General features: G+C 47.7%; 2 protein-coding genes across 2 annotated transcripts in view; both read right to left on the minus strand.

The window, feature by feature from the left end:
• LOC147106640 (uncharacterized) overlaps nt 1-1316 on the minus strand; it is a 230370-nt gene extending 229054 nt beyond the window's left edge. Inside the window, exon 1 of the mRNA XM_086008498.1 lies at nt 1168-1316. The gene's annotated coding sequence lies outside the window, so the exon portion shown is untranslated. The remainder of the gene's footprint in view (nt 1-1167) is intronic.
• The window catches only part of LOC147106641 (von Willebrand factor C and EGF domain-containing protein-like), a 109677-nt gene continuing 83330 nt past the window's right edge, over nt 1213-27559 (minus strand). The window contains exons 6-7 of the mRNA XM_086008499.1: nt 8165-8235; nt 1213-1320 (exon numbers count right to left, since the gene is read on the minus strand). Of these exons, the coding sequence (XP_085864625.1) occupies nt 1213-1320; nt 8165-8235 (179 nt within the window). The remainder of the gene's footprint in view (nt 1321-8164; nt 8236-27559) is intronic.

Raw genomic sequence — 27559 nt, forward strand, 5'->3', positions numbered from 1 at the left:
TCAACTGGGTGATTGGGCCGATGTCATTTAATGAGGACAGATACAAGGTTATGAAACTGGGGAACCGGAATAAACAGTGGGAATATAAAATGAATGGCAGCAGACTACAGGACACAATAGTGAAGAGGCATCTGGGATACTCGTTAATGCCATTGGCGCAGTGTGCAACAATAATGATGAAGAAAGCAAATAAATTTTGGGGTGTATAGAGAGAAGGACAGAACATCAGTCACAAGGGGTAAAAGTGAGCTTGTATAGCAGCAGTGTGGCCAAGTACCACCCAGCTCTGCATCCCCAAGGCAGTGCCTTCGCCCCCTAAACCCTGATTTGGTCACTACTTCCTGTTTTGCACCACCTTGTTTACGGGCTTGGTTACAGATGGAGAATTACTGGGAGGGGAGGGGTACTACCACGTGTGCAAGCACCTGAGGGGATATGTAGGATGGTACACCTCATACTTTCCTGAGAGATAGAATCATTATTGCAGGCGCATGGACACACCACCACCTCCAAGTTCCCCTCCAAGTCACACACCATCCTGACTTGGAAGCATATCGGCCGGTCCTTCATCGTCACTGGGTCAAAATCCTGGAACTCCCCCCCCTAACAGCACAGTGGGAGCACCTTCACCACACCGACTGCAGCGGTTCAAGAAGACCGGCTCACCACCACCTTCTCAAGGGCAACTAGGGATGGGCAATAAATGCTGGCCTTGCCAGCGACGCCCTGATCCCATGAACGAATAATAAAAAACACCCACCTGCCAGATCACGAGTATTGGGCCTTGGCTCCAGTTAGCTACTGATCAACAGAAAAGCTGTCTTAATGGGCCAATCGAATCGTTGAAGCACTGAGACATACTTGTCTGGATTCCAGCCCCACTCACTTAGAGGTCTACATACACAGCTCTCACCACACTGCTACCCAAGGCATCTGTTGCAGCAGTTACAACTTCCATGCTAGAAGTTATGTCTGTGGTTAGGTTATAGGGGGGGGTTCTCCTGAACCCCTCTGCCTCTTCAACTCCTTCTTCTTTAAGACTCACCTCTTTGACTAAGCTTCTGGTAACCCTCTCAATCTCTCTTTCTTTGACTCAGCATCCATTTTTTGATTACGCACTTTTATATGTTAAAGGCGCTAAAGAAATGTTATTTAGCTGTTACTCACCAGTAAGGCCTAAATATTTTGAAGTAATGCAGGTGCGCCCATTGGCTAGGAGCTGGTACCCTTGATAACAGAGGCACCTGTAGCTGCCAATGTTATTCTTGCAGATTTGCTGGCAAAGGCTTTGCCCTCCATATCGGGAACATTCGTCCACATCTACAAGTAAACACAAGAAAGGAGGGCAGTTGCCATGAGTCACAGCCAAGCATTTTTGAATTAGGCCACTGCAAATTCATAGCTTATGCTCAGATCCAAACACCACAGACTTTGTGCACTATAAACAGTAGATTTTGTTACTCGTTTATTAATTGGAACAAGAAAATACCACCGCCCTCCAAAACGAGTTGGCTAGTACAGCAAATGCTTTTAAAATAATTTTTTCCATTGTGTGGTGCACCACAGAATTCTAGGTTGCCTAAGTCTACGGTTTCCACAATGAGCACTGGTCTCAGGAAAGTCACAGAGAAGGCAAAACATGGAGGTCTTAATCTTCCCTACAGGGAAGGAGAGAGGAAAAAGTTAGAGGGCAAATCAAGCCACCTCAGCCTATGCCAATGCATCTCTGAGGAATGAGCGCAAGAATGTCATCGGCAAAGACCCAACAAGGATGTTCCATTTTGTCCTCTGGGGCACTAAATGATGCACAGATGGGGGAGGACATGCTTTTAAAATTAACACATTTACACATTCCCCGTTTCATTTTAGGGGTAAATATAAGGAATAACTGTTCAATGTCATGAGCACAGGTTGTTGCAGTCCTGCACAAAGGCAAGGCTAGCAGGCCACCACACCAATCATGGGAATTGACCCACAGTCTCCCTACTTGTTCTGTTCCCTGATGCTGTAGTTTTGATGTGAGCTCAGACACTGGCTGGATGTCATGAAGGAATAAATGAGGAGGTCTCTCCAATGGCTCAATGGGTAAATGAACTACCCAATGTTGCACTGTACAACAGCCCTTGCTGTGATAAATTAACCCATTGCGTTTAAATAGATTCATGTCCCTGATTGTTATGCCAGATGTGTAAAGACAAATTATTTCAAAACTAGATAAAGTAGAAGCATTGCACGTCACGTTGACTGCAATGTTTCTTTTCAGTATGCAGCGCCGCAAAGTGGAAACATGGCTCATTGTGGAAGGTTTGAGTTGGCTGCGAGTGAGTGCAAACCAGTGCTTGTCCTTGAAGAAGTGCAGTCAGTACTTCTTTCACGGGGAGGAAGATGCAGACATTATTTATCCGCCGAAGGTCCTATTTATGCTATCCATTACAATCATGGTGCTTACATTGAATATTTGCTATGCATATATGTTACTGGGGTGCTGTATGTCATTGGTCCTCACTGCTATATTTTCAAATTACATTGTCCTTAGCTCCTATCAGTGAGATGTAATCAGTCAAAGGTAATTGTCCTTGAATGGTGACTCCTTATTAAACATTTCTGTTTGGATTCTCTACCAAAATGGCAGGGTTTGGCCATAAAGGTCATAGAAGTGCAGCTTAGCATTTTGCCTCCAATTTTTAACAGATAGACATTGGTATTTTGCTCCTAGAGTGTTGCTTACACAGATTCAAATAGAATGACTGCAATTGATGATGTGATGAAGATGTTGGGTTTTGAATATTTACAGCACTGTCTGGCCAATTTGCTGCTGTTTGTTACAGATGTGGACTTTGCTGTGAGGATGGAGCTATTGGGTTTAGGGAGAAGATTCCTGCAACTACCTCATTCAAAAGACCCGTAAGAACATTATATGCATTGTGAATGTAACAGATTTCAATATATTTTACTTCAACAAGATATGGTGACTGCATGAAAAATTTCTGCATTCTTGCGTCACTGAAATCTGGGCCTCAAAATTAAAATTGTTTCATGCTTTATGACAAAGTTTCCTCATTAGAAATTCGTTAAAAATGCATTTAGATAAATTGTGATTTCTGATTTGGAATTGTGAAGGGTACACTTGCAGTACAAATTTTACATCGACTTTTATCACTGTACTATCCTTGGGGAAGCCTTGCTTGGCAGGAAAGCGAATCGGAAATTTGTACATGCGCTGTGAATTATTTTCTAACCATTTAAATTTATGGCCCAAAAATCATTTGCAAATTGCACCGTAACTTCTGGTGTGCACTATTGCCAGGTTATGCTGCCTGATAGGAGCTTGAGGTTGGGAAATTACCTCCTTTATAACTTTTTATAAGCGTGCTTTTGTCTCACACTGATTTATCCGGTGTGAAGTAAGATTCTGGAGTTCATGTTGCTCAGTGGAATTTGTCAATGCTTTACTCTGCTTCAGTCTGTTTTCAGGTTATGCTCTAATTCTTTGTGCACATGGTTGAAATTGGGTCATTAAGTAATGATAAATATTGAAAATTGCTATTTCAGTTCATTGCGCACTGGGTTTTGGATGTGAATTTTGAGCTTTGTACTGAGCAATAGAGAGGAAATATATCTTTCATTTAAAGCATAACTCAGTGCATTTACACAGAAGCGTTGGTGAGCTGGTTGATGGCCCTCATGAAAAAGGCATTTCAATCCGCAATCTTAAGGGGTTAGTGCTATCTTGCAGAGGGAGCTGTACCCCACTTTCTTACAGAGTCAAGTTGTTTCCTGAATGCTAATTTATTTGGCCAGAATTTACTGTAGGCAGCGAACAAATGGCACCTGCCGTTCATCAGATATGCCCTTGCCCATTTAATATCCATGAGCTTTTGCATGGCAAGTTGCTGTAAGTGGGAGATGGAAATGGCGCGGCGCCCTCTGCAGGGCATCTGGGACCTGTGTGAACAGGATAAACAACTGTGCACCTCCTCAACCAATCAGATTGAAGAATCGTTAATGAGCAGTGCAGAGTCTGAACCAGGAAGTGTGGCCGGAATTTTTACCTTAGAGTTCGGGCGGGTGCGTGCGGGTCTGAAGTTTTCAACAGCACGTTCTGCACTGCGCGTTATATCAATTGAAACAGTCATGTGGGTTTCCTGGCCAATTAAATGCAGCGGGTCTGGTGACATCACCGATGACTCACTTTCAGCTCAGCTGTTTAAAGGAGCCTTGCGGACATCCCAGTTCAAGGTTCTTGGAGGAGGCATACAGGTGGTTGGGAGAGGTGGCTATTGTTATATTTCAAAGAGATTTGTGTGGGTGCAAGCAAGGATGGAGTCACAGTGACAGATGGCTGCGCCCAGGTTCGCCAATGCCACCCTGGAAGTCCTGGTGCAGGGAGTCAAAGCACTCAGGGAGGTCCTGTTCCCTGGCAGCCGAAGGAAATGAGCAGCCAGAGAAACCAAGAGGGCACGGCTGGAGATCACACAAGAAGCAAGCAGCAGGGATGTTGTCAGCTGCTCCTGGATTCGATGCCAGAAGAGATCTAATGATCTCAGGAGGTCAGGAAAGGTGAGTGCAATGCCACATTCAACTACATCCTGATGTGCGTGTCACCCCAACCCCATCACTCTGCCTTCCCAAGCATACTCCTGCACGTCACCCTCTACTGATGAAGCCCATACATCCCCACTCATTCCATCAGTCTCACTCAAAGTTCTCTTCTTTCCCTCCCTGCTGAAGAAGAGAGCACAGAATAGGAGAAAAAGAGAGAGAACCGGAGGTGGCCCTCCAATATATAGAAATTTGGCGCTAACAGAGAAGGAGGCTCTCGATATAAGTGGAGCGATAGAGCTGCTGATGGTGGGAGACGGAGAGAGGGGGACCTCCCAGCAACCTGGTGACAGAATTAAATATCCCACATGGCATACAACAGTCACTCATGGTGACTGATGTCAGCAGCCAGTGAAATATCATCATGTGCATAATAGTAATGTTACACATTCTTATCATAAGAGGTCTAATTCATGTCTTTACTCTCCCACAGGTCCATCAAGTCCCCCCCACCCCCACAGTCCAGCGGAGGAGGAAGACGACTCCTCAGAGGAAGCTCCAGCCTCTGAGGCTGCACCACCAGCAGACTCACACGCAGCCAACACCAGCACTGACACGCACAGCTCAGTGGCTCCAGCGAGACACAGAGTAGCGTTCTCACCTGGTGTCTCACACATCACAAGTGAGCAGGAGCAGATGGTGGAGACAGGGACAGCAGTGGAGAGTCCTCGCCAGTGGCCGCAGGACGCTCCAAGCTCTGCTCAGCTGCAAGCAGATGCTGAACCTCGGGGGCTGTCGACAAAGAGGAGCAGCAACAATTGCGCGAGGCTCTGGCAGCTTTTTCAGCCGTGATGTGCGCAATTGTACAAAGAATGGAGGAGTCCATCTCCAACATGAGCAACACCATATCGCAGGCGATGGCGACAATGTGCTGTTCCTTGGAAAGGATGGCCACCTGCATGGAGCAGCAAATGCGCCAGTCAAACGAGAACATGCTTGCTGTGAGCAACAGATTGCAGACTCTCATTGGCCTCATCTCTAGGAGGGATACCAAGAAAGACTTGGGCATTCATCGCCCCACTAATGTGCAAGGTGCTGTCGAGGTCCTTGCTAGCAGGGAAGTGCAGGTGGCCCATGAGAGGGATGATGGTGACAGGGGACATGGAAGTGGGGGCTCTGCTCAAAACGCTCCCACTTCTCCCCCGTTGCCTCCCCCTCAGTCAAAGCCCCACATGCTGCCTCGGATCCCGATGGCCGAGTCTGCCCCTGCACAGTTGCAGGAGGAGCAGTCTTTGGCGGGGCCCTCACAGGCTCCAAAACCCAAAGATCATCCGCCAAAAGTGTTGAAGCAGTCGCAGCATGGAAGTGAGCAGCCTGCCTCTACCTCTGCTGAAGTCACAGGGCTTGCATCTTGTAGAAGCACGCGGAAAAGAAAAAAGACACAATCGTAGATGCATAAGGGTATGCACATGGGTGTTTGCCAAAATGTTAGTGTTAAGTTTCAGTTCTGTTTATGACGCTCACAAATTTATTTCTTTGCACTACTTTCCCGTCTTGTCTATTTTTGCCTGCTACCTGGGAAGTGGCTTTGTCACTTGGAGTGAATGGTGAGACTTTATTTAACCTGGAGCACTGGGGGTTTGGTTGACCGAAATGGTTTGGTACTTTTAGGACTGCTTTGTGGTGTTGTGGGCGGGGGGTGCTTAGTACAGTATCTGGGAGCTATATGGGTGCACTGGTGCAAGTTAAGTAAATTGAGCCATCCCGGGCCTCCCGGGCAGCAATGTGCGCTGCTGCTGGTGCCATCTCCACCTCAGGTTCATCCTCCTCCTCTTCCTCGTCTTCTATCTGTTCTTCCTCCTCCTCAGAAGAGGCTGTGCGATCTGTGCCTTACTCCTCCTACAGCTCCAATTCTCGCTGCTGCGCTATTTTGTAAACTTGAGGACATCCAAAACTTGGCTGCCCGTGTCCTACCTCGCACCAAGTCCCGTTCACCCATCACCCCTGTGCTCGCTGACATACATTGGCTCCCGGTTAAGCAACACTTCGATTTCAAAATTCTCATACTTGTTTTCAAATCCATCCATGGCCTCACCCCTCCCTATCTCCATAATCTCCTTCAGCCCCACAACCCCCCGAGATATCTGTGATCCTCAAATTCTGCTTTCTTGAGCATCCCTGATTATAATCGCTCAACCATCAGTGGCCGTGCTTCAGCTACCTTGGCCCTAAGCTCTGGAATTCCCTCCCTAAACCTCTCCACCTCTCTTTCCTCCTTTAAGACACTCCTTAAAACTTACCTCTTTGACCAAGCTTTTGGTCATCTGCACTGATTTCTTATGTGGCTCAGTGTCAATTTTTGTCTTAAAAGACTCCGGTGAAGCGCCTTGGGACATTTCATTACGTTAAAGGCGCTATATAAGTACAAGTTGTTGTTGTTGTGCAGCGCGCAGCATACAGCTATGATTCTGGAGACCCTGGCCGGTATGTACTGAAGGGCTCCTCCAGATCTGTCAAGGCATCTGAAGCACATCTTCAGCATGCCGATTTCTTGCTGTATGACACATCTGGTGGACATGTGGCTTTCATTACATCGCTCCTTGGCCTCATTGCTTGGTCTCCTCAAGGGTGTCATCAGCTATGTCTTCAGTGGATAGCCCTTGTCTCCAAGCAGCCAGTCTGTAAGTCTGTTTGGAGGTGCGAAGAGCTGAGGGAGGGTGGACTGGCGCAGCACGAAAGAGTCATGACAACTGCCAGGGAATCTGGCACACACATGCTTGATGATCTTTTTATGGTTGCAGACGAGCCGCACATTGAGGGAGTGGATGCCCTTCCGGTTCACAAACACTCCTGGGTGATCTGTGGGTACCTTGATGGCCACATGTGTGCAGTCGATGACACCCTGCACTTGTGGGAAACCAGCCAGAGCCACAAAGCCGAGCACCCACTCAGTAACACTGGCTTCATCATTGGCAAAATTTACATATGTGGCTGACTTGTGAAACATGGCATCGGTCACCTGGGTGAAGAAGTTGAGGGCAGTGGTGACTTTGACAGCCACCGGGAAGGAGTGTCCACCAGGATCTCTGGGCAGCAGGTCTTGTTCCAGCAAGCTACAAAAGTCTGCCATGACCTGGCGTGATAGCCTGAGCCTCCTGAAGCACTGCTGCTCAGTCATGTTCAGGAAGCTCACCCTCTGCCTGTATACCCTGTGTTGGGGGTATCACCTCCGGCGAGGTGCACCCCTGCGCTGATCCCCTCTCTCCTGTGGAACATCAGATCGGTGAGGAGAAGGCTGCTGGTGTTGTTGCTGCTGCTGCTGCTGGTGTTGTTGGGGCTGGGGCTCATCTTGTTCCGATTCTGAGCTCCAAGGTGAGACAGCATCAGCGGCACCCATGCTGATCCGATAGATGGCAGGTAAAGTGGAGATTGGAGGCCCAATCCTCCACTGTAGTGAGAGTGGCTTCTGAGGTTGCAGAAATCACCTGCAAACTCCTGAAAGCAAAATCTCTGCGCAAAATGGTGTCAACAAGAGCCTTTCCCTCAGGCAAGGAAGCAGCTGTGTGTATTTATGTGCTTTTTCCACCTGTCACTTAATGAAGTAGCACAATGGCCACTGAACCCCCGCCTTGCTTTCACAGGTGAGCTCCCCGAGGTCCGTGAATCCCAAGTGCAACCAGTTAAAGCTGAAACCTGACATTAAAAAGGCAGTTCAGGGTCTGATTACGAGTAGTTAACTACCCCAATGAGGTCGCCCACCTCTCCCGAGCGGGTTCGAAATGTGCCCCGGTTAAACGCGGAAGTCGGTGGGATGATGGCGGGTTCCCAACGCGCTGTCAATTTCAGCGCTTTTAACTGCCAACCCGCTCCCAAACCCGCACGCTCTGCAATATGAAAATTCCAGCCAACAAGTTAGCATAGTGAATTCAATGTCAAATCAGGTACAGAAAGCAAAATAAACAGAGGGAAAGAAAGATTGAATTAAGAGAGAGAGAGAAAAGAGATTGAAAGAAAAAGTAAAAATAAAATTAATGAATCTTAAAAAAATCTCCAACGACAATTAAAAGCTGCAGGAATGAGGCTCCACACTTGCAAAAGTTAATTTTCAGTGCTGCAGAGGTTGTTTAGCAGTAATTAAGACTTACCACTCCATTATAAATGGTACTTAGACTGTAATGGACAAGCCCTCACTTTCTGTGGCGAGTTTACTTTGTACCTGCCATGCAAGTACAGGAACTTCACACCGTTCAATCCATTTGAATGAGGAGTCAGACGGCGAGATTCCGTTTTTGGGAAGCGGCGCATCTTGATCAGAAGCTTCCAGATGTTCGTGTTTATCTGCGCTTCTGCCCTCACCTGAAGTTGCTGTGCGATTTGCGCATAAATAACGGTGAGCGCTAATGGCTATTTTGACAGTAAATTCTGGCCCATTGACATTTGAATGTTCAAATTCGCAGATATAAAGTTTATATTTCTTGTGTTCCTTTTCAAAAAACACTGTTAACGTTAAAAGTAGTTCACCAAATTTGTTTTCTATGAATGATGCATTTTTCTATTGCCATTTCATTTGTTCTTTTCTGTTAATAAACTTTCAAATACATGGTGGTGTTGAAAGTTTAATTTCAGATTTACAGTTTGTCTTCAAGTGTGCAAGTTGTTGAATGCTTTATTATTGTACATATATATTTATTTTTGTTACGAGAGGGCATGATGGCTGGCGTTGACTAGTGTGGAAATGCTGTGCTGAAATATTCAGTAAGCTTTCCTTGTGTTGAGTGAGTGGTGGTGCATTTGGTATGTGTTGGATTTGTATCAGATGATTTTTCATGCCGAGCTCGTAAACTGTCGAACAAAAGCTTTAACGCATTTCCTATTTAATAGTGTATATTTATTCTATTCACTTTCTATTCCAGTCATATTAATAATAGCTTCTGTTTGTACACTGCTTTAAGGAGTGATGAAATCACCTTCTTAAGGAACATCAATATTACTCATTTGAAACTGTATCTGGTCATGATTTCCGATGGGAAATCCACTAGTATATCATAGTAATCGGTGACATCTGGCTCATTTAGTGGTATGCAAAATATTGCATGGTAGTCAGGGGCGTATTTTAATTATTTTTGACATTAAATCATTACATTCATTGTTTTTTCCTCAGTAGATCACTTGGAGAGCACTAAAAACATGTGCACAGCAATAAAGCATATCATAATGCAACATGCGCTGCAGCGGTTCAAGAAGAAGGCTGACCACCACCTTCTCAAGGGCAACTAGGGATGGGCAATAAATGCTGCCCTTGCCAGTGATGCCTATATCCCCAGAGTGAATACAAAAACACAGCAGCCATTTTAAAGTTTAGGAAAAGACCCAGGACAGACATCACAAAGACCTCTGCAACATTGCCCACCTCTGCCCCAGCCTCAGCCCATCTACTGCTGAAACTCTCATCCATCCATTTGTCATCTCCAGATTCAACTATTCCAATGCTCTCCTAGCTGGTCTCCTAGCCTCCATGCTCTGTAAACTTCAGCTCATCCAAAACTCTCTGTCCATATCCTCGGCCCCATCAAATCCTGTTCACTTCTTCTTGCTGTCCTTGCTGATCTACATTGGCTCATGGACCACTAATGCCTCTAATTTCAAAATTCTCCTCCTTGTGCTAAAATACCTTCATGGCTTTGCCCTTCACTATCTTTGTAATCTCCTCCAGCTCTACAAACCCACTCCCCTCCTCTCCCCTCATACTACCTATTTCACTTGCTCTAGCCTTGTGTATCCCCGCTCCCGTTGCCTCACCAGTGGCGAGTATCTTCAGTCAGTTAGGCCTCACGCACTGGATGCCCCTTGGGTGAGCGGAAATTGGTATGGGATAGGATAAGAATATGGATTAGTTTCAGCAGATGGGCTGAGGCAGGGGTGGAGGTTTACTGTTTACTGTCAGCAGTGTAACAATTTAACATAGGCATTATTATTATTATTATCTATCTATCTATATATATGAAAGCGGTACTTCTGTCCTTCTGTCTGTCCGTCTGTCTGTCCGGCTATACACTCTCAAGTTATAGAGCGTACCTACACGTTCATCACATCAAAAGAAAGCTTACGATTCCGGAACGGTCATAAGCGTATTTATATTTCGGAGACAAAAATTGCGCCCGCGGTATCCAAAAAACGTTCAAAATTCCGCTCAATATCCGCTCATTAGCATAGAGTGACATTAAGGTCGACCAATCGTACGGTAGAGCGACCCGACGGTCGACCAATCACTGCGTGGCGGGGGCGGGTTCGTCGCGCATGCGGCCGGGCCCTCCTAGAGTCGACTGACAGGACGATTGACCAATCCTACGCTTCGGTGACATGACGGTCGACCAATCGGTGCGTGTGTGGGCGGGCCTTATCGTTCTGAACCGAGGTGAGTGGCCGCCATCTTGATTCCATTCTTTTTCCCGCTTCCTGCGTGTTTCTTTTCAAATCTACATTTCCAGCAAAAAAAATTGCTTTTATTAAATTGTTTTAAAAAAAAGTTCATTCATTTGTAAATATTTTCTCTAACCTGATGATTCTTTTTCCTACCTTTCCCCGTTTTTGTAAGGCCTCAAAGACTAGGCCTCAAAGCCTGGGCCTCTCCTGCCCAGCCACGCCCGAGCTAGGTAATTGTCCCACGGCTTCTGGTAAGCTCCTCCCCACCCCCCCCCCAGTACCCCCCGTCACGTTACCCGGGGCAACGGCGTCGGCCGCGAGGGTCACGGGACATGCACAGGGTGTGCGCGCAGCAGGCGACGCACAGAGCGCGGGAAGCCAGCAGCTGAGATGCGGCGCCTCTCTCTCTTCCCCGCTCGGCAGTCTTGAAGCCGGCTCGGGCAGGGGGCGGGGCTCGGAGAGCGGGGCTCTCGGGAGTGCGGGGCGGGGCGGCTAGGGCTCGGAGCTCTCGGGAGTGCGGGGCGGGGCGGGGCGGCCGGGGCTCGGAGTGCGGGGCGGGGCGGGGCAGCGCGGCCGGTGCTCAGGAGGACGGGGACTCGGAAGGGGGGGAAGGGTTACCCCGGCAACCGGGCGTGGCCGTCTCTCACAGCCTCAAGCCAGCTCACGCCTGTTCCCGGGGCTTGGCTCCATTTGCGGCCGCGGGCCACTTGCCCTCTCTCTCTCCTTCCCTCTGTCTTTCTCTCCTTCCCCCCCTCCCCCCCTTCTCTCCCCCCCTTCTCTCCCCCCCTCCCCCTTCTCTCCCCCCCTCCCCCCTTCTCTCCCCCTTCTCTCTCCCCTCCCCCTTCTCTCCCCCCCGCCCCCCTTCTCTCCCCCGCTCCCCCCTTCTCTCCCCCCCACCCCTCCCTGCACCCCTCCCTCCCCCCTCCCCTCCCTTCCCCCCCTCCTCCCTCCCTCCCCACTCTCTCTCTTCCCCCCAGTCGCTCTCTCTCTTCCCCCCAGTCGCTCTCTCTCTTCCCCCCAGTCGCGCTCTCTCTCTTCCAACAACATGCCCTCAAAAAAGCCTCGGCACCGCCGGCACTCCAGCTAGCATATATAAAATGGTCTGTCTTTCTGTCTGACTTTCTGTCTGTCCGGCTATACAATCAAAAGTTATAGAGCGTACCTACACATGTGTTATATCAAAAGAAAGCTTATGATTATCGAAACCTCATAAGCGTATTTACTTTTTGAAATTGTTCAGGCAGTATACAAAAAACCTTCAAAAACCTTCAAAATTCCACTCATTAGCATTGAGTGACGTGAAGGTTGAGCAATCCTGTGACATGATGATTGACCAATCCTACAGTTCAGTCACCTGATGGTTGACCAATCGGTGCATGTGTGGGTGGGACTAATCATTCTCAGCTCAGGGATGTGTCAGCCATTACACACCAGCCGGGCCTGAAGCTAAAAATATGGTAATCGAGATCAGTATCTTTTTAAAAAAAAAGATTTACCAAAAATGTTTTATAAGTACTTTAACTTTCATCTTTGAAGGTATTAAAAGCTAGAAATGTTTAGGTTAAAAAACAGTGGAAAATACCCGAGGCCCCGGGGCCTAGGCTTCTCCAACTGCCGACAGCCCAAATCCAGTCCCAGGCTCCCGGCCCAGACATCGACCAGGCCCAAAAAAGCCCTGGCAACGCCGCCCACCCCCCTCCGCCAGCTAGTCCCTTATAAATGGAGACATAGAAATCTATGATAGAAAAAGTTGACAAGAGTAATGTGACAAAAATGTAACAACATGAATTAAGGTTTTGTAGACAGGATGTGTGCACAAATGATATATAATAAAAAAATGTAAACAGATCTCCTGTGGTACTGCTTATAGTGAGTCCGAGGTTATGTTCTGGGGGTTACTCTGATGTACAAGTAGGGGAGTAGAGCCCATCTCCAGTGAAATAATTTGGAAAGAAGTTTGGAAGAGGGCTGCCCAGAGAAAGTGAAGCAAATGTTCTTTTTGACTGGTTCCGAGAAAATACTTCAACTATTGTTTCCTTACCCACTGCATGTAGACAAAATAATTACCATGGTTACATAAATAAATCTGTTGATATGGACCATAGTTTGAGTGTGCACTATACACAAAAAGCAGTTGCTGTAACAATTTTAAATGCATAACACAATATAAAGATTGTAGTTTGAAATTTGTCACATGTAACTTGTCTTACAGAATCCTTGAATGCAGTAACATGAGTTGTGCTTCAGGAATATTAATTCAGAAATATCGAAGGGTTCTTGCTTCACTTTGAGGTGATTGACTGGGATTGAGCAGAAAATTAGCACATATTCCTTTAATCAACATAAATTGCAACAATAAACAATCCATTGTTTACAGTTGTTTCTCACATAACTTACCTCAGGAAAAGGTCCAAAACATAATGGTTCACATATAGTTTTAAGGAAAAGAATACATTCCCTCAGAAGCCTCTGTGCTTTTCCACTGGTATGAAAGGAAGCAAGGGATACCCACAGCAAGTCCTTGCATAATCTACAAATGTTTATTGGACTCTGAAGCAAAGCATCATTTAACTGCCTTTTGAAGACAGGAAAGGATCAAGTAAATTTCGGAGAAAAAATGGTCAGCAAGCCCAACTCTGGATTCTCCCTTTACTGTCAGTGCTCTGGATTCTCCCCGTTTGCTGCCTGTGCTCTTGATTCTACCTGTTTACTGTCAGTGCTCTGGATTCTCCCTGGTTACGGTCAGTGCTCTGGATTCTTCGTTTACTGTAAGTGCTCTGGATTCTCCCTGTTTATTGTCAAAACTCTGAATTCTCCCTGTTTACTGCCAGTGCTCTGGATTCTCCCTGTTTACTGTCAGTGCTCTGGATTCTCCCGGTGCTCTGGATTCTCTGTTTACTATCAGTGCTCTGGATTCACTGTTTACTACCAGTGCTCTGGATTCTCCCTGTTTACTGCAAGCTCTGGAGTCTCCCTGTTTACTGCCAGTGCCCTGAATTCTCCCTGTTTACTGTCAGTGCTCTGGATTCTCCCCATTTACTGTCAGGATTCTGGATTCCCTGTTTACTGTCATTGCTCTGGATACTCCCCGTATACTGTCAGGGCTCTGGATTCTCTGTTTACTGTCAAGGCTCTGGATTCTCTGTTACTGCCAGTGCTCTGGATTCTCCCTGTTTACTGTCAGTGCTCAAAAAAGGTGACTCAACTGTGGCTAACAAGGGAAATCAGGGATGGCATAAGATCCAAGGAGAGGACATATAAATTGGCCAGAAAAAGCAGTAAACCTGAGGATTGGGAGCAGTTTAGGATTCAGCAAAGGAGGAAAAAGGGATTAATTAAGAGGGGGAAAATAGAGTATGAGAGTAAGCTTGCAGGGAACATAAAAACTGACTGTGAAAGCTTTTATAGATATGTGAAGAGAAAAAGATTGGTGAAGGCAAGCGTAGGTCCCTTGCATTCAGAATCAGGGGAATTTATAATGGGGAACAAAGAAATGGCAGACCAATTAAATACATATTTTGGTTCTGTCTTCACAAAGGAGGACACAAATAAACTCCCAGAGATGTCGGGGAACATAGGGTCTAATGAAAGGGAGGAACTGAAAGAAATCAGTGTTTGTAGGGAAATGGTGTTAGGAAAATTGACGGGATTGAAGGCCGCTAAATCCCCAGGGCCTGATAATCTACATCCTAGGGTACTTAAGGAAGTGGCCCTAGAAATAGTAGATGCATTGCTGGTCATCTTCCAAAATTCGATAGACTCTGGAACAGTACCCATGGATTGGAGGGCAGCTAATGTTACCCCACTATTCAAAAAAGGTGGTAGAGAGAAAATGGGGAATTACAGACCGGTAAGCCTGACATCGGTAGTGGGGAAAATGCTAGAGTCCATTATAAAAGATGTAATAGCAGAGCACTTGGAAAATAGTGACCAGATCGGACAAAGTCAACATGGATTTACAAAGGGTAAATCGTGCTTGACTAATCTACTGGAATTTTTTGAGGATGTAACTGGTAAAATAGATAAGGGAGAACCAGTGGATGTGGTGTATTTGGACTTTCAAAAGGCGTTCGATAAGGTCCCACATAAGAGATTAGCGTGTAAAGTTAAGGCACATGGGATTGGGGGCAAGGTATTGACTTGGATAGAGAACTAGTTGGCAGATAGAAAGCAAAGAGTTGGAATAAACGGGTCTTTTTCCGAGTGGCAGGCAGTGACTAGTGGGGTACCGCAGGGATTGGTCCTTGGACCCCAGCTATTCACAATATATATTAATGATCTAGACGAGGGAACTAGATGTAATATCTCCAAGTTTGCAGATGACACAAAGCTGGGTGGGCGTGTGTGCTGTGAGGAGGATGCCGAGAAACTCCAGTACGATTTGGACAGGTTGGGTGATTGGGCAGAAGCATGGCAGATGCAATATAACGTGGATAAATGCGAGGTTATCCACTTTGGTGGCAAAAACAGGAAGGCAGATTATTATCTGAATGGCAATAGATTGGGAGAAGGGGAAGTGCAATGAGACCTGGGTGTCCTTGTGCACCAGTCGCTGAAGGTAAGCATGCAGGTGCAGCAGGCGGTTAAGAAGGCAAATGGTATGTTGGCCTTCGTAGCAAGAGGGTTTGAGTACAGGAACAAGGATGTCTTGCTGCAGTTGTACAGGGCCTTGGTGAGACCACATCTTGAGTATTGTGTGCAGTTTGGTCGCTTTATCTGAGGAAGGATGTTCTTGCCATGGAGGGAGTGCAGCGAAGATTCACCAGGCTGATACCTGGGATGGCAGGAATGTCGTATGAGGAGAGATTGGGTCGATTGGGCTTGTACTCGCTGGAATTTAGAAGAATGAGAGGGGATCTCATTGAAACTTATAAAATTCTAAAAGGAATAGACAGACTAGATGCGGGAAGGATGTTCCCGATGGTCGGGGAGTCCAGAACCAGAGAGTGGTGAACCTGTGGAATTCTCTACCACAGAAGGCCGTAGAGGCCAATTCATTAAATATATTCAAGAAGGAGTTAGATATATTTCTTAATGCTAAAGGATCAAGGGATATGGGGTGAAAGCAGGGACAGGGTACTGAATTTGGATGATCAGCCATGATCTCATTGAATGGCGGAGCAGGCTCGAGGGGCCGAATGGCCTACTCCTGCTCCTATCTTCTATGTTTCTAAGTTTCTATGCTCTGAATTCTCCCTGTTTACTGTCAGTGCTCTGAATTCTCCCTGTTTACTGCCAGTTCTCTGGATTCTCCCTGTTTACTGCAAGCTCTGGATTCTCCCTGTTTACTGCCAGTGCTCTGGATTCTATGTTTACTGTCAGTGCTGTGGATTCTCCATTTACTGCCAGTGCTCTGGATTCTGTTTACTGCCAGTGCTCTGGATTCTCCCTGTTTACTGTCAGTGCTCTGGATTCTCCCGGTTTACTGTCAGTACTCTGGATTCTCCCTGTTTACTGCCAGTGCTCTAGATTCTCCCGGTTTACTGTCAGTGCTCTGGATTCTCCCTGTTTACTGTCAGTGCTCTGGATTCTCCCTGTTTACTGTCAGTGCTCTGGATTCTCCTGGTTTACTGCCAGTGCTCTGGATTCTCCCTGTTTACTGTCAGGCGCTTGATTCTCCGTTTACTGCCAGTGCTCTGGATTCACCCTGTTTACTGTCATGCTCTTCATTCTCCGTTTACTGCCAGTGCTCTGGATTCTCCTGGTTTACTGCCAGTGCTCTGGATTCTCCCTGTTTACTGTCAGGCGCTTGATTCTCCGTTTACTGCCAGTGCTCTGGATTCACCCTGTTTACTGTCATGCTCTTCATTCTCCGTTTACTGCCAGTGCTCTGGATTCTCCATTTACTGACAGGCTCTGGTTTGTCCGTTTACTGACAGTGCCGTGAATTCTCCCTTTACTGTCAGTGCTCTGGATTCTCCCAGTTTACTGCCATTGCTCTGAATTCTCCCTGTTTACTGCCAGTGCTCTGGATTCTCCCGGTTTACTGTCAGTACTCTGGATTCTCCCTGTTTACTGCCAGTGCTCTAGATTCTCCCGGTTTACTGTCAGTGCTCTGGATTCTCCCTGTTTACTGTCAGTGCTCTGGATTCTCCCTGTTTACTGTCAGTGCTCTGGATTCTCCTGGTTTACTGCCAGTGCTCTGGATTCTCCCTGTTTACTGTCAGGCGCTTGATTCTCCGTTTACTGCCAGTGCTCTGGATTCACCCTGTTTACTGTCATGCTCTTCATTCTCCGTTTACTGCCAGTGCTCTGGATTCTCCTGGTTTACTGCCAGTGCTCTGGATTCTCCCTGTTTACTGTCAGGCGCTTGATTCTCCGTTTACTGCCAGTGCTCTGGATTCACCCTGTTTACTGTCATGCTCTTCATTCTCCGTTTACTGCCAGTGCTCTGGATTCTCCATTTACTGACAGGCTCTGGTTTGTCCGTTTACTGACAGTGCCGTGAATTCTCCCTTTACTGTCAGTGCTCTGGATTCTCCCAGTTTACTGCCATTGCTCTGAATTCTCCCTGTTTACTGCCAGTGCTCTGGATTCTCCTGGTTTACTGTCAGTGCTCTGGATTCTCCAATTACTGTCAGTGCTCTGGATTCTACCTGTTTACTGCCAGTGCTCTGGATTCTGTTTACTGTCAGTGCTCTGGATTCTGTTTACTGCCAGTGCTCTGGATTCTCCCTGTTTACTGCCAGTGCTCTGGATTCTCTGTTTACTGTCAGGCTCTGGATTCTCTGTCTACTGTCAGGCTCTGGATTCTGTTTACTGCCAGTGCTCTGGATTCTCCCTGTTTACTGTCAGGCTCTGGATTCTGTTTACTGCCAGTGCTCTGGATTCTCCCTGTTTACTGTCAGTGCTCTGGATTCTGTTTACTGCCAGTGCTCTGGATTCTCCCTGTTTACTGTCAGGCTCTGGATTCTCCGTTTACTGTCAGTGCTCTGGATTCTCTGTTTACTGCCAATGCTCTGGATTCTCCCCGTTTACTGCCAGTGCTCTGGATTCTCCCCGTTTACTGTCAGGCTCTGGATTCTCTGTTTACTGTCAGTGCTCTGGATTCTCTGTTTACTGTCAGGCTCTGGATTCTCTGTTTACTGTCAGGCTCTGGATTCTCCATTTACTGTCAGTGCTCTGGGTTCTCTGTTTACTGCCAATGCTCTGGATTCTCCCCGTTTACTGCCAGTGCTCTGGATTCTCTGTTTACTGTCAGGCTCTGGATTCTCCGTTTACTGTCAGTGCTCTGGATTCTCTGTTTACTGCCAATTCTCTGGATTCTCCCCGTTTACTGCCAGTGCTCTGGATTAGAACATAAGAACATAAGAACATAAGAAATAGGAGCAGGAGTAGGCCAATCGGCCCCTCGAGCCTGCTCCGCCATTCAATAAGATCATGGCTGATCTGATCCTAACCACCAATCCACTATCACAGAACCATCTCCTGAATCTAACAGAATTAGACACACGAAATAGGAGCAGGATCAGGCTACATGGCCCCTGGGCCCGCTCCGCTACCCACAGGGCCATGACCGCTCCGAACCTAGACTCATGTCCAAATTCCTGCCCGCTCCCGGTAACCCTTAATTCCCTTTACTTCTAGGAAACTGTCTATTTCTGTTTTAAATTTATGTAATGATGTAGCTTCTACAGCTTTTTGGGGCAGCATATTCCATGGACCTACCACCCTCTGGGTGAAGTAGTTCCTCCTCATCTCAGTTTACTGTCAGGCTCTGGATTCTCCGTTTACTGCCAATGCTCTGGATTCTCTATTTCTTGTCAGGCTCTGGATTCTCTGTTTACTGTCAGTGCTGTGGATTCTCTGTTTACTGTCAGGCTCTGGATTCTCTGTTTACTCTCAGTGCTCTGGATTCTCCCTGTTTACTGCCAGTGCTTTGGTTTCTCTCAGTTTACTGTCAGTGCTCTGGATTCTGCCTGTATACTGTCAGGCTCTGGATTCGCCATTTACTGTCAGGCTCTGGATTCTCCATTTATTGTCAGGCTCTGGATTCTCCCTGTTTACAGTCAGTGCTCAGGTTTCCCCATTTACTGCCAGTGCTCCAGATTCTCTGTTTACTGCCAGTGCCCTGGATTCTCTGTTTATTGTCAGTGCTATGGACTCTTGTTGGTTACTGTCAGTGCTCTGGATTCTCCCTGTTTACTGTCAGTGCTCTGGATTCTCCCGGTTTACTGTCAGTGCTCTGGATTCTCTGTTTACTGCCAGTGCTCTGGATTCTCTGTTTACTGTCAGGCTCTTGATTCTCCATTTACTGCCAGCGCTCTGGATTCTCCATTTACTGACAGGCTCTGGGTTGTCCGTTTTCTGACAGTAAATGGAGAATCCACGGCACTGTCAGTGCTCTGGATTCTCCCGGTTTACTGTCAGTGCTCTGGATTCTACCGGTTTACTGTCAGTGCTCTGGATTCTCCCTGTTTACTGTCAGTGCTCTGGATTCTCCCGGTTTACTGTCAGTACTCTGGATTCTCCCTGTTTACTGCCAGTGCTCTAGATTCTCCCGGTTTACTGTCAGTGCTCTGGATTCTCCCTGTTTACTGTCAGTGCTCTGGATTCTCCCTGTTTACTGTCAGTGCTCTGGATTCTCCTGGTTTACTGTCAGTGCTCTGGATTCTCCCAGTTTACTGTCAGTGCTCTGGATTCTCCCGGTTTACTGTCAGTGCTCTGGATTCTCCCTGTTTACTGCCAGTGCTCTGGATTCTCCCTGTTTACTGTCATGCTCTTCATTCTCCGTTTACTGCCAGTGCTCTGGATTCTCCATTTACTGACAGGCTCTGGTTTGTCCGTTTACTGACAGTGCCGTGAATTCTCCCTTTATTGTCAGTGCTCTGGATTCTCCCAGTTTACTGCCATTGCTCTGAATTCTCCCTGTTTACTGCCAGTGCTCCAAATTATCCCCATTTACTGGCAGTGCTCTGGATTCTCCCCATTTACTGTCAGTGCTCCAAATTATTCCCATTTTCTGCCAGTGCTCTGGATTCTCCCCATTTACTGTCAGTGCTCTGGATTCTCCGGGTTTACTGTCAGTGCTCTGGATTCTCTCTGTTTAATGCCAGTGCTCTGAATTCTGTTTACTGCCAGTGCTCTGCATTCTCCCCATTTACTGCCAATGCTCTGGATTCTCCTGGTTTACTGTCAGTGCTCTGGATTCTCCAATTACTGTCAGTGCTCTGGATTCTCCCTGTTTACTGCCAGTGCTCTGGATTCTCTGTTTACTGTCAGGCTCTGGATTCTCCGTTTACTGTCAGTGCTCTGGATTCTCTGTTTACTGCCAATGCTCTGGATTCTCCCCGTTTACTGCCAGTGCTCTGGATTCTCTGTTTCCTGTCAGGCTCTGGATTCTCCGTTTACTGTCAGTGCTCTGGATTCTCTGTTTACTGCCAATGCTCTGGATTCTCCCCGTTTTCTGCCACTGCTTTGGTTTCTCCCAGTTTACTGTCAGTGCTTTGGATTCTGCCTGTTTACTGTCAGTGCTCTGGATTCTCCATTTACTGTAAGGCTCTGGATTCTCTATTTCTTGTCAGGCTCTGGATTCTCTGTTTACTGTCAGGCTCTGGATTCTCTGTTTACTGCCAGTGTTCTGGATTATCTGTTTACTGTCAGGCTCTGGATTCTCTGTTTACTGCCAGGCTCTGGATTCTCTGTTTACTCTCAGTGCTCTGGATTCTCCCTGTTTACTGCCAGTGCTTTGGTTTCTCTCAGTTTACTGTCAGTGCTCTGGATTCTGCCTGTTTACTGTCAGGCTCTGGATTCACCATTTACTGTCAGGCTCTGGATTCTCCATTTATTGTCAGGCTCTGGATTCTCCCTGTTTACTGTCAGTGCTCAGGTTTCCCCATTTACTGCCAGTGCTCCAGATTCTCTGTTTACTGCCAGTGCCCTGGATTCTCTGTTTACTGTCAGTGCTATGGATTCTTGTTGTTTACTGTCAGTGCTCTGGATTCTCCCCGTTTACTGTCAGCGCTCTGGATTCTCCCAGTTTACTGTCAGTGCTCTGGATTCTCCCAGTTTACTGCCAGTGCTCTGGATTCTCTGTTTACTGTCAGGCTCTTGATTCTCCGTTTACTGCCAGTGCTCTGGATTCTCCATTTACTGACAGGCTCTGGTTTGTCCATTTACTGACAGTGCCGTGAATTCTCCCTTTATTGTCAGTGCTCTGGATTCTCCCAGTTTACTGCCATTGCTCTGAATTCTCCCTGTTTACTGCCAGTGCTCCAAATTATCCCCATTTACTGGCAGTGCTCTGGATTCTCCCGATTTACTGTCAGTGCTCCAAATTATTCCCATTTTCTGCCAGTGCTCTGGATTCTCCCCATTTACTGTCAGTGCTCTGGATTCTCCGGGTTTACTGTCAGTGCTCTGGATTCTCTCTGTTTAATGCCAGTGCTCTGAATTCTGTTTACTGCCAGTGCTCTGCATTCTCCCCATTTACTGCCAATGCTCTGGATTCTCCTGGTTTACTGTCAGTGCTCTGGATTCTCCCCGTTTACTGTCAGTGCTCTGGATTCTCCCAGTTTACTGTCAGTGCTCTGGATTCTCTGTTTACTGCCAGTGCACTGGATTCTCCCTGTTTACTGTCAGGCTCTGAATTCTCCATTTACTGCCAGTGCTCTGGATTCTCTGTTTACTGCCAGTGCTCTAGATTCTCTGTTTACTGTCAGGCTCTTGATTCTCCATTTACTGCCAGTGCTCTGGATTCTCCATTTACTGATAGGCTTTGGTTTGTCCGTTTACTGACAGTGCCGTGAATTCTCCATTTACTGTCAGTGCTCTGGATTCTCCCGGTTTACTGTCAGTGCTCTGGATTCTACCGGTTTACTGTCAGTGCTCTGGATTCTCCCGGTTTACTGTCAGTGCTCTGGATTCTCCCTGTTTACTGTCAGTGCTCTGGATTCTACCTGTTTACTGCCAGTGCTCTGGATTCTGTTTACTGTCAGTGCTCTAGATTATGTTTACTGCCAGTGCTCTGGATACTCCCTGTTTACTGCCAGTGCTCTGGATTTTCTGTTTACTGTCAGGCTCTGGATTCCCTGTTTACTGTCTGGCTCTGGATTCTGTTTACTGCCAGTGCTCTGGATTCTCCCTGTTTACTGTCAGGCTCTGGATTCTTCGTTTACTGTCAGTGCTCTGGATTCTCTGTTTACTGCCAATGCTCTGGATTCTCCCCGTTTACTGCCACTGCTTTGGTTTCTCCCAGTTTACTGTCAGTGCTTTGGATTCTGCCTGTTTACTGTCAGTGCTCTGGATTCTCCATTTCTTGTCAGGCTCTGGATTCCCTGTTTACTGTCAGTGCTCTGGATTCTCTGTTTACTGTCAGGCTCTGGATTCTCTGTTTACTGTCAGGCTCTGGATTCTCTGTTTACTCTCAGTGCTCTGGATTCTCCCTGTTTACTGCCAGTGCTTTGGTTTCTCTCAGTTTACTGTGAGTGCTCTGGATTCTGCCTGTTTAATGTCAGGCTCTGGATTCGCCATTTACTGTCAGGCTCTGGATTCTCCATTTACTGTCAGGCTCTGGATTCTCCCTGTTTACTGTCAGTGCTCAGGTTTCCCCATTTACTGCCAGTGCTCCAGATTCTCTGTTTACTGCCAGTGCCCTGGATTCTCTGTTTACTGTCAGTGCTATGGATTCTTGTTGTTTACTGTCAGTGCTCTGGATTCTCCATTTACTGCCAGTGCTCTGGATTCTCTGTTTACTGCCAGTGCTCTGGATTCTCTCTGTTTACTGTCAGGCTCTGGATTCTCTGTTTCTTGTCAGGCTCTGGATTCTCTGTTTACTGTCAGGCTCTGGATTCTCTGTTTACTGCCAGTGTTCTGGATTATCTGTTTACTGTCAGGCTCTGGATTCTCTGTTTACTGCCAGGCTCTGGATTCTCTGTTTACTCTCAGTGCTCTGGATTCTCCCTGTTTACTGCCAGTGCTTTGGTTTCTCTCAGTTTACTGTCAGTGCTCTGGATTCTGCCTGTTTACTGTCAGGCTCTGGATTCACCATTTACTGTCAGGCTCTGGATTCTCCATTTATTGTCAGGCTCTGGATTCTCCCTGTTTACTGTCAGTGCTCAGGTTTCCCCATTTACTGCCAGTGCTCCAGATTCTCTGTTTACTGCCAGTGCCCTGGATTCTCTGTTTACTGTCAGTGCTATGAATTCTTGTTGTTTACTGCCAGTGCTCTGCATTCTCCCCATTTACTGCCAATGCTCTGGATTCTCCTGGTTTACTGTCAGTGCTCTGGATTCTCCCCGTTTACTGCCAGTGCTCTGGATTCTCCCAGTTTACTGCCACTGCTTTGGTTTCTCCCCGTTTACTGTCAGTGCTTTGGATTCTGCCTGTTTACTGTCAGTGCTCTGGATTCTCCGTTTACTGTCAGTGCTCTGGATTCTCTGTTTACTGCCAATGCTCTGGATTCTCCCCATTTACTGTCAGTGCTCTGGATTCTCCCCGTTTACTGTCAGGCTCTGGATTCTCCGTTTACTGTCAGGCTCTGGATTCTCCGTTTACTGTCAGTGCTCTGGATTCTTTACTGTTGGTGCTCCGATTTATCCCTGTTTACATTGTTGGGTGAATTTCAGATTATTGGCAGCAACTGGAAATCAACCGATGAAGTCTGAAGTCACAATCCTAATTTAAATTTTCTAGAGACAGCTGTACCTCAGTATCGGGGACGAGATCCATAAATGCCAACAATGCAGTGACGAGGTGAAAACTGTGTCGTTGGCGTAAACTAGTGGGCTGATCCTCCACAAATGTCAGCCCAAGGCGGTCATTTACATTTGCCAATAGTAACAACGTGCCTGGGGCTGAGGGAAATGTGCCTTGACTTTGCATGCTGTTCTGCTGGGGGTACAAGAGCTGCAGTGTTTATATTGCGACACTGATGCTGGTGTCAGGGTCGGAGCCACTCAAATTTAAACACACTAGAGAGACAAGGCCTCTTTTATGTACAAAGGAAGAGGCATAGCAGGGACTTTAACTTAAAGTGCATGTAGTGCATTTAATATAAATCTTTACTGAATCTCAATCACAAACCTTGACTGTAGCCAGCATGGTGTCTCCGAGACTCCCCGTGCAGCAGTTAAAGTCCAGCATCACCGTTACCTGCTCCCACTCCAGCTCCACGCATGAAACTCAAAACCCTTTTACAATATGATGCAATATGTTTCCATTCATCTTTACACCACATCTGTTTTATCAGAGTCACACAACGTACAACTCACTAATGAGAATAACAACTAAAGGCAGGGCAAGAAGTTGGATGCTGTAAAGTACGGGGAGTATTGGAGAATGTCATTCGGCCTTTCGGTCATTTCACTGCTGTTCTTCACAACATCCTACAATGGTACAGGTTTCTTCGATTTAAAAGGAAAAGTAAATTCCATATCCCTATATGCTATGAAGGGAGCGATGTGTCCTGTAACTGGTGTCTCTCAGTTATAATACTTTGGGGGGGGGAAAAAATCATTAGCAACCATTTTGTGTCGCTAACATCGCCTGGGTGCTAAATTTAGCGCCGGCGATCGCTAACTTCAGTTTTAGCGCCTCAAGAGGGAGGTGGCGCGCTAATTCAAGCGCTCCACTTCCTTCTTAGAGCGCGAACCCCGAATATCGGGGAGGTGCGTTCTGCAGCGCTACGCACTGGGCCACGTAGCGCTGCCGCATGGAAGGGCTCTTCCCCTCGTTAAAGGGGAGGGCCCAAGCCCACAACTGTGCAGGGCCCTACCTGGAACTGAATTGGGTCTCGTGCTTTCTGTGGAGAATCTTGGGAGCGATGGTCGCATACTGTCATCTGAAATCTCAAGGAATGTGTACCGTGATGGTGGTCAGTGTGTGGAGGCTGCCTTAATGAAAAGAGTGATCAACTCCACCTAACAATCTCCCATTTTAAATGTTTTTAATTAAAGAACCGACACAAGCCTTTATTCCCGTTGGACACTGACTTGGCCACGGGCACCTCTCTTGTGAATTGAATTATTTCCCTCAGCCTTTTGTGTACAGCCGCCCAGCACTCATGAGGCTACCAGATCGTGGCATGGGCCCCGCGTTCAAAGACGCAACGAGCCGCGACAAGGAGTTGGCCGATTTTTTTTCCCTGCCCGCCACTTCCCCTTTAGTTAGCGCCCTGCGAGCCTCCTGTCACTCCGTTCCCACCCCCTGAATTGGTCACTGTCATCGCCCGGCGCAGATTTAGGGGGCGCGGGCCAATCTCGCAGGTGGGGCAAAAACGGGGCGCTGTGCATGGTGATGACGTCGTCATCAGCTGTGCAGCGGAGCGGGGCGCTACCGGTTACCGCCGCCACTGAACTCCCGCTGAATTTAGCGTGAGTCGTTAGCGCGTCAACGGGAGGTGCAAATGCGCCGAATTTCTAGCCCTTTTGCTTTAGATGCAGTCTGGCATCAGAAGCACTAAATTGCAGGGCCCAAGGGTTTCTTCTGGACATTTGCCTAGAAATGGGATCATGCTGCGTCATTTTACAGGTGTAAAACAGGCACCCATGGGTCCAACTGGCGGGCGGTATGCACGCACTGATTCCGCGCTGGACGTTCACCGCTCGCCATATTAGTTGGGGCTCCTCCATAGGTGTCGAGGGCGCGCACATGAAACTGAGCTGGAGGCTCCTCAGGCCAGAGGCCGCTACCGTTCACCGCTTGACACCCCCCCGCCCCCCCAACTCCTGATTACCTATCCCGCCGACTCTTTAGTAAATGGCTAAGTGGGCTAAATGGCATTAATGTTTTAAAAGAGGGCTTTCTTAAAACCTATGATTACTTCACCTTTAAAGTAATCTCTCCAGTCAGCAAAGGGGAAGCCAGTCACCCCAGCTCGCAAAGTTTTTTTTAAATTTATTCATTCACAGGCATCGCTGGCAAGGCCGGCATTTATTGCCCATCTCTAATGGCCCTCGATTCCTTGTGGAGAAGATACTCCCACAGTGCCTACTTTGTCGCAGCAGTTTGGTACAACTGAGTGGCTGGCTAGAGTTCCTTCCCTAAAGGACATTAGTGAACCAGATGGGTTTTTATGACAGTAGTTTCATGGTCACAAATACAAGGTTCCAGGTTAAATAAACTGAATTTAAGTGCCCCAGTTGCCGTGGTGAGATTTGATCTCACGATTATAGGTCCAGGCCTCTGGATTACTGGTCCAGTAACATAACCACTATGCTATCGTACCCCATGAAGTTTTGGTAACAGAATCCTTCCAAACACCCACAGGGAACATTTCCGATCAGCTGACATGTTGTTCACTGCTCCATTTAGATAAGTGAGTCCTATTTCATCATAGGCCCAGCTACAAGCAGTGACAGTAGCAACAGTCAAGGCAGCTACAGTTTTACCTCCTGTTGCTCCCCTGAGGTACAGGCCATTATTGACTGCAGATATGTGGCCATGTGTGTGCCTATACTGTGGAATGGCTGAAAAGAAAGTGAAATTATTCTATCAACTGCAAATGATCTGTGACTCCTGCCACAAATGGAGGTTTCCTGGGGAGCACTTGTGAAGTTTCTGGTGGGGTGAGATGTTTCTGGGGAGGGGGGGGGCGATGATTCTGGGGGTGAGATGTTTCTGAGGGGGGGGATGTTTCTCAGGTGGGGGGTGAGATGTTTCTGGGGAGGGGGGTGAGATGTTTCTGGGGAGGGGGGTGAGATGTTTCTGGGGAGGGGGATGTTTCTGGGGGGGATGTTTCTGGGGGTGATGTTTCGGGGGGGATGTTTCTGGGAGGGGGATGTTTCTGGGGAGGGGGGTGAGATGTTTCTGGGGAGGGGGTGAGATGTTTCTGGGGAGGGGGGATGTTTCTGGGGAGGGGGATGTTTCTGGGGAGGGGGGTGTTTCTGGGGAGGGGGTGAGATGTTTCTGGGGAGGGGGATGTTTCTGGGGAGGGATGTTTCTGGGGAGGGGGGGATGTTTCTGGGGGGGATGTTTCTGGGGAGGGGGACGTTTCTGGGGGGGGATGTTTCTGGGGAGGGGGACGTTTCTGGGGAGGGGGATGTTTCTGCGGGGGGGATGTTTCTGGGGGTGAGATGTTTCCGGGGGGGGATGTTTCTGGGGAGGGGGATGTTTCTGGGGAGGGGTGTGAGATGTTTCTGGGGACGGGGGTGAGATGTTTCTGGGGAGGGGGGGATGTTTCTGGGGAGGGGGACGTTTCTGGGGAGGGGATGTTTCTGGGGGGGGATGTTTCTGGGGAGGGGGATGTTTCTGGGGGGGTGTTTCTGGGGAGGGGGGTGTTTCTGGGGAGGGGGTGTTTCTGGGGAGGGGGATGTTTCTGGGGAGGGGATGTTTCTGGGGAGAGATGTTTCTCGGGGGGAGATGTTTCTGGGGAGGGGGATGTTTCTGGGGAGGGGGATGTTTCTGGGGAGGGGGATGTTTCTGGGGAGGGGGATGTTTCTGGAGAGGGGGATGTTTCTGGGGAGGGGGATGTTTCTGGGGAGGGGGATGTTTCTGGGGCGGGGGATGTTTCTGGGGAGGGGGATGTTTCTGGGGAGGGGGATGTTTCTGGGGAGGGGGATGTTTCTGGGGAGGGGGATGTTTCTGGGGAGGGGGATGTTTCTGGGGAGGGATGTTTCTGGGGAGGGGGATGTTTCTGGGGAGGGGGATGTTTCTG

The sequence above is a fragment of the Somniosus microcephalus genome, chromosome 15 (assembly GCF_052327205.1).
Source record: "Somniosus microcephalus isolate GS21.2 chromosome 15, FLI_Smic_1.0, whole genome shotgun sequence".
Taxonomy (NCBI): domain Eukaryota; kingdom Metazoa; phylum Chordata; class Chondrichthyes; order Squaliformes; family Somniosidae; genus Somniosus; species Somniosus microcephalus.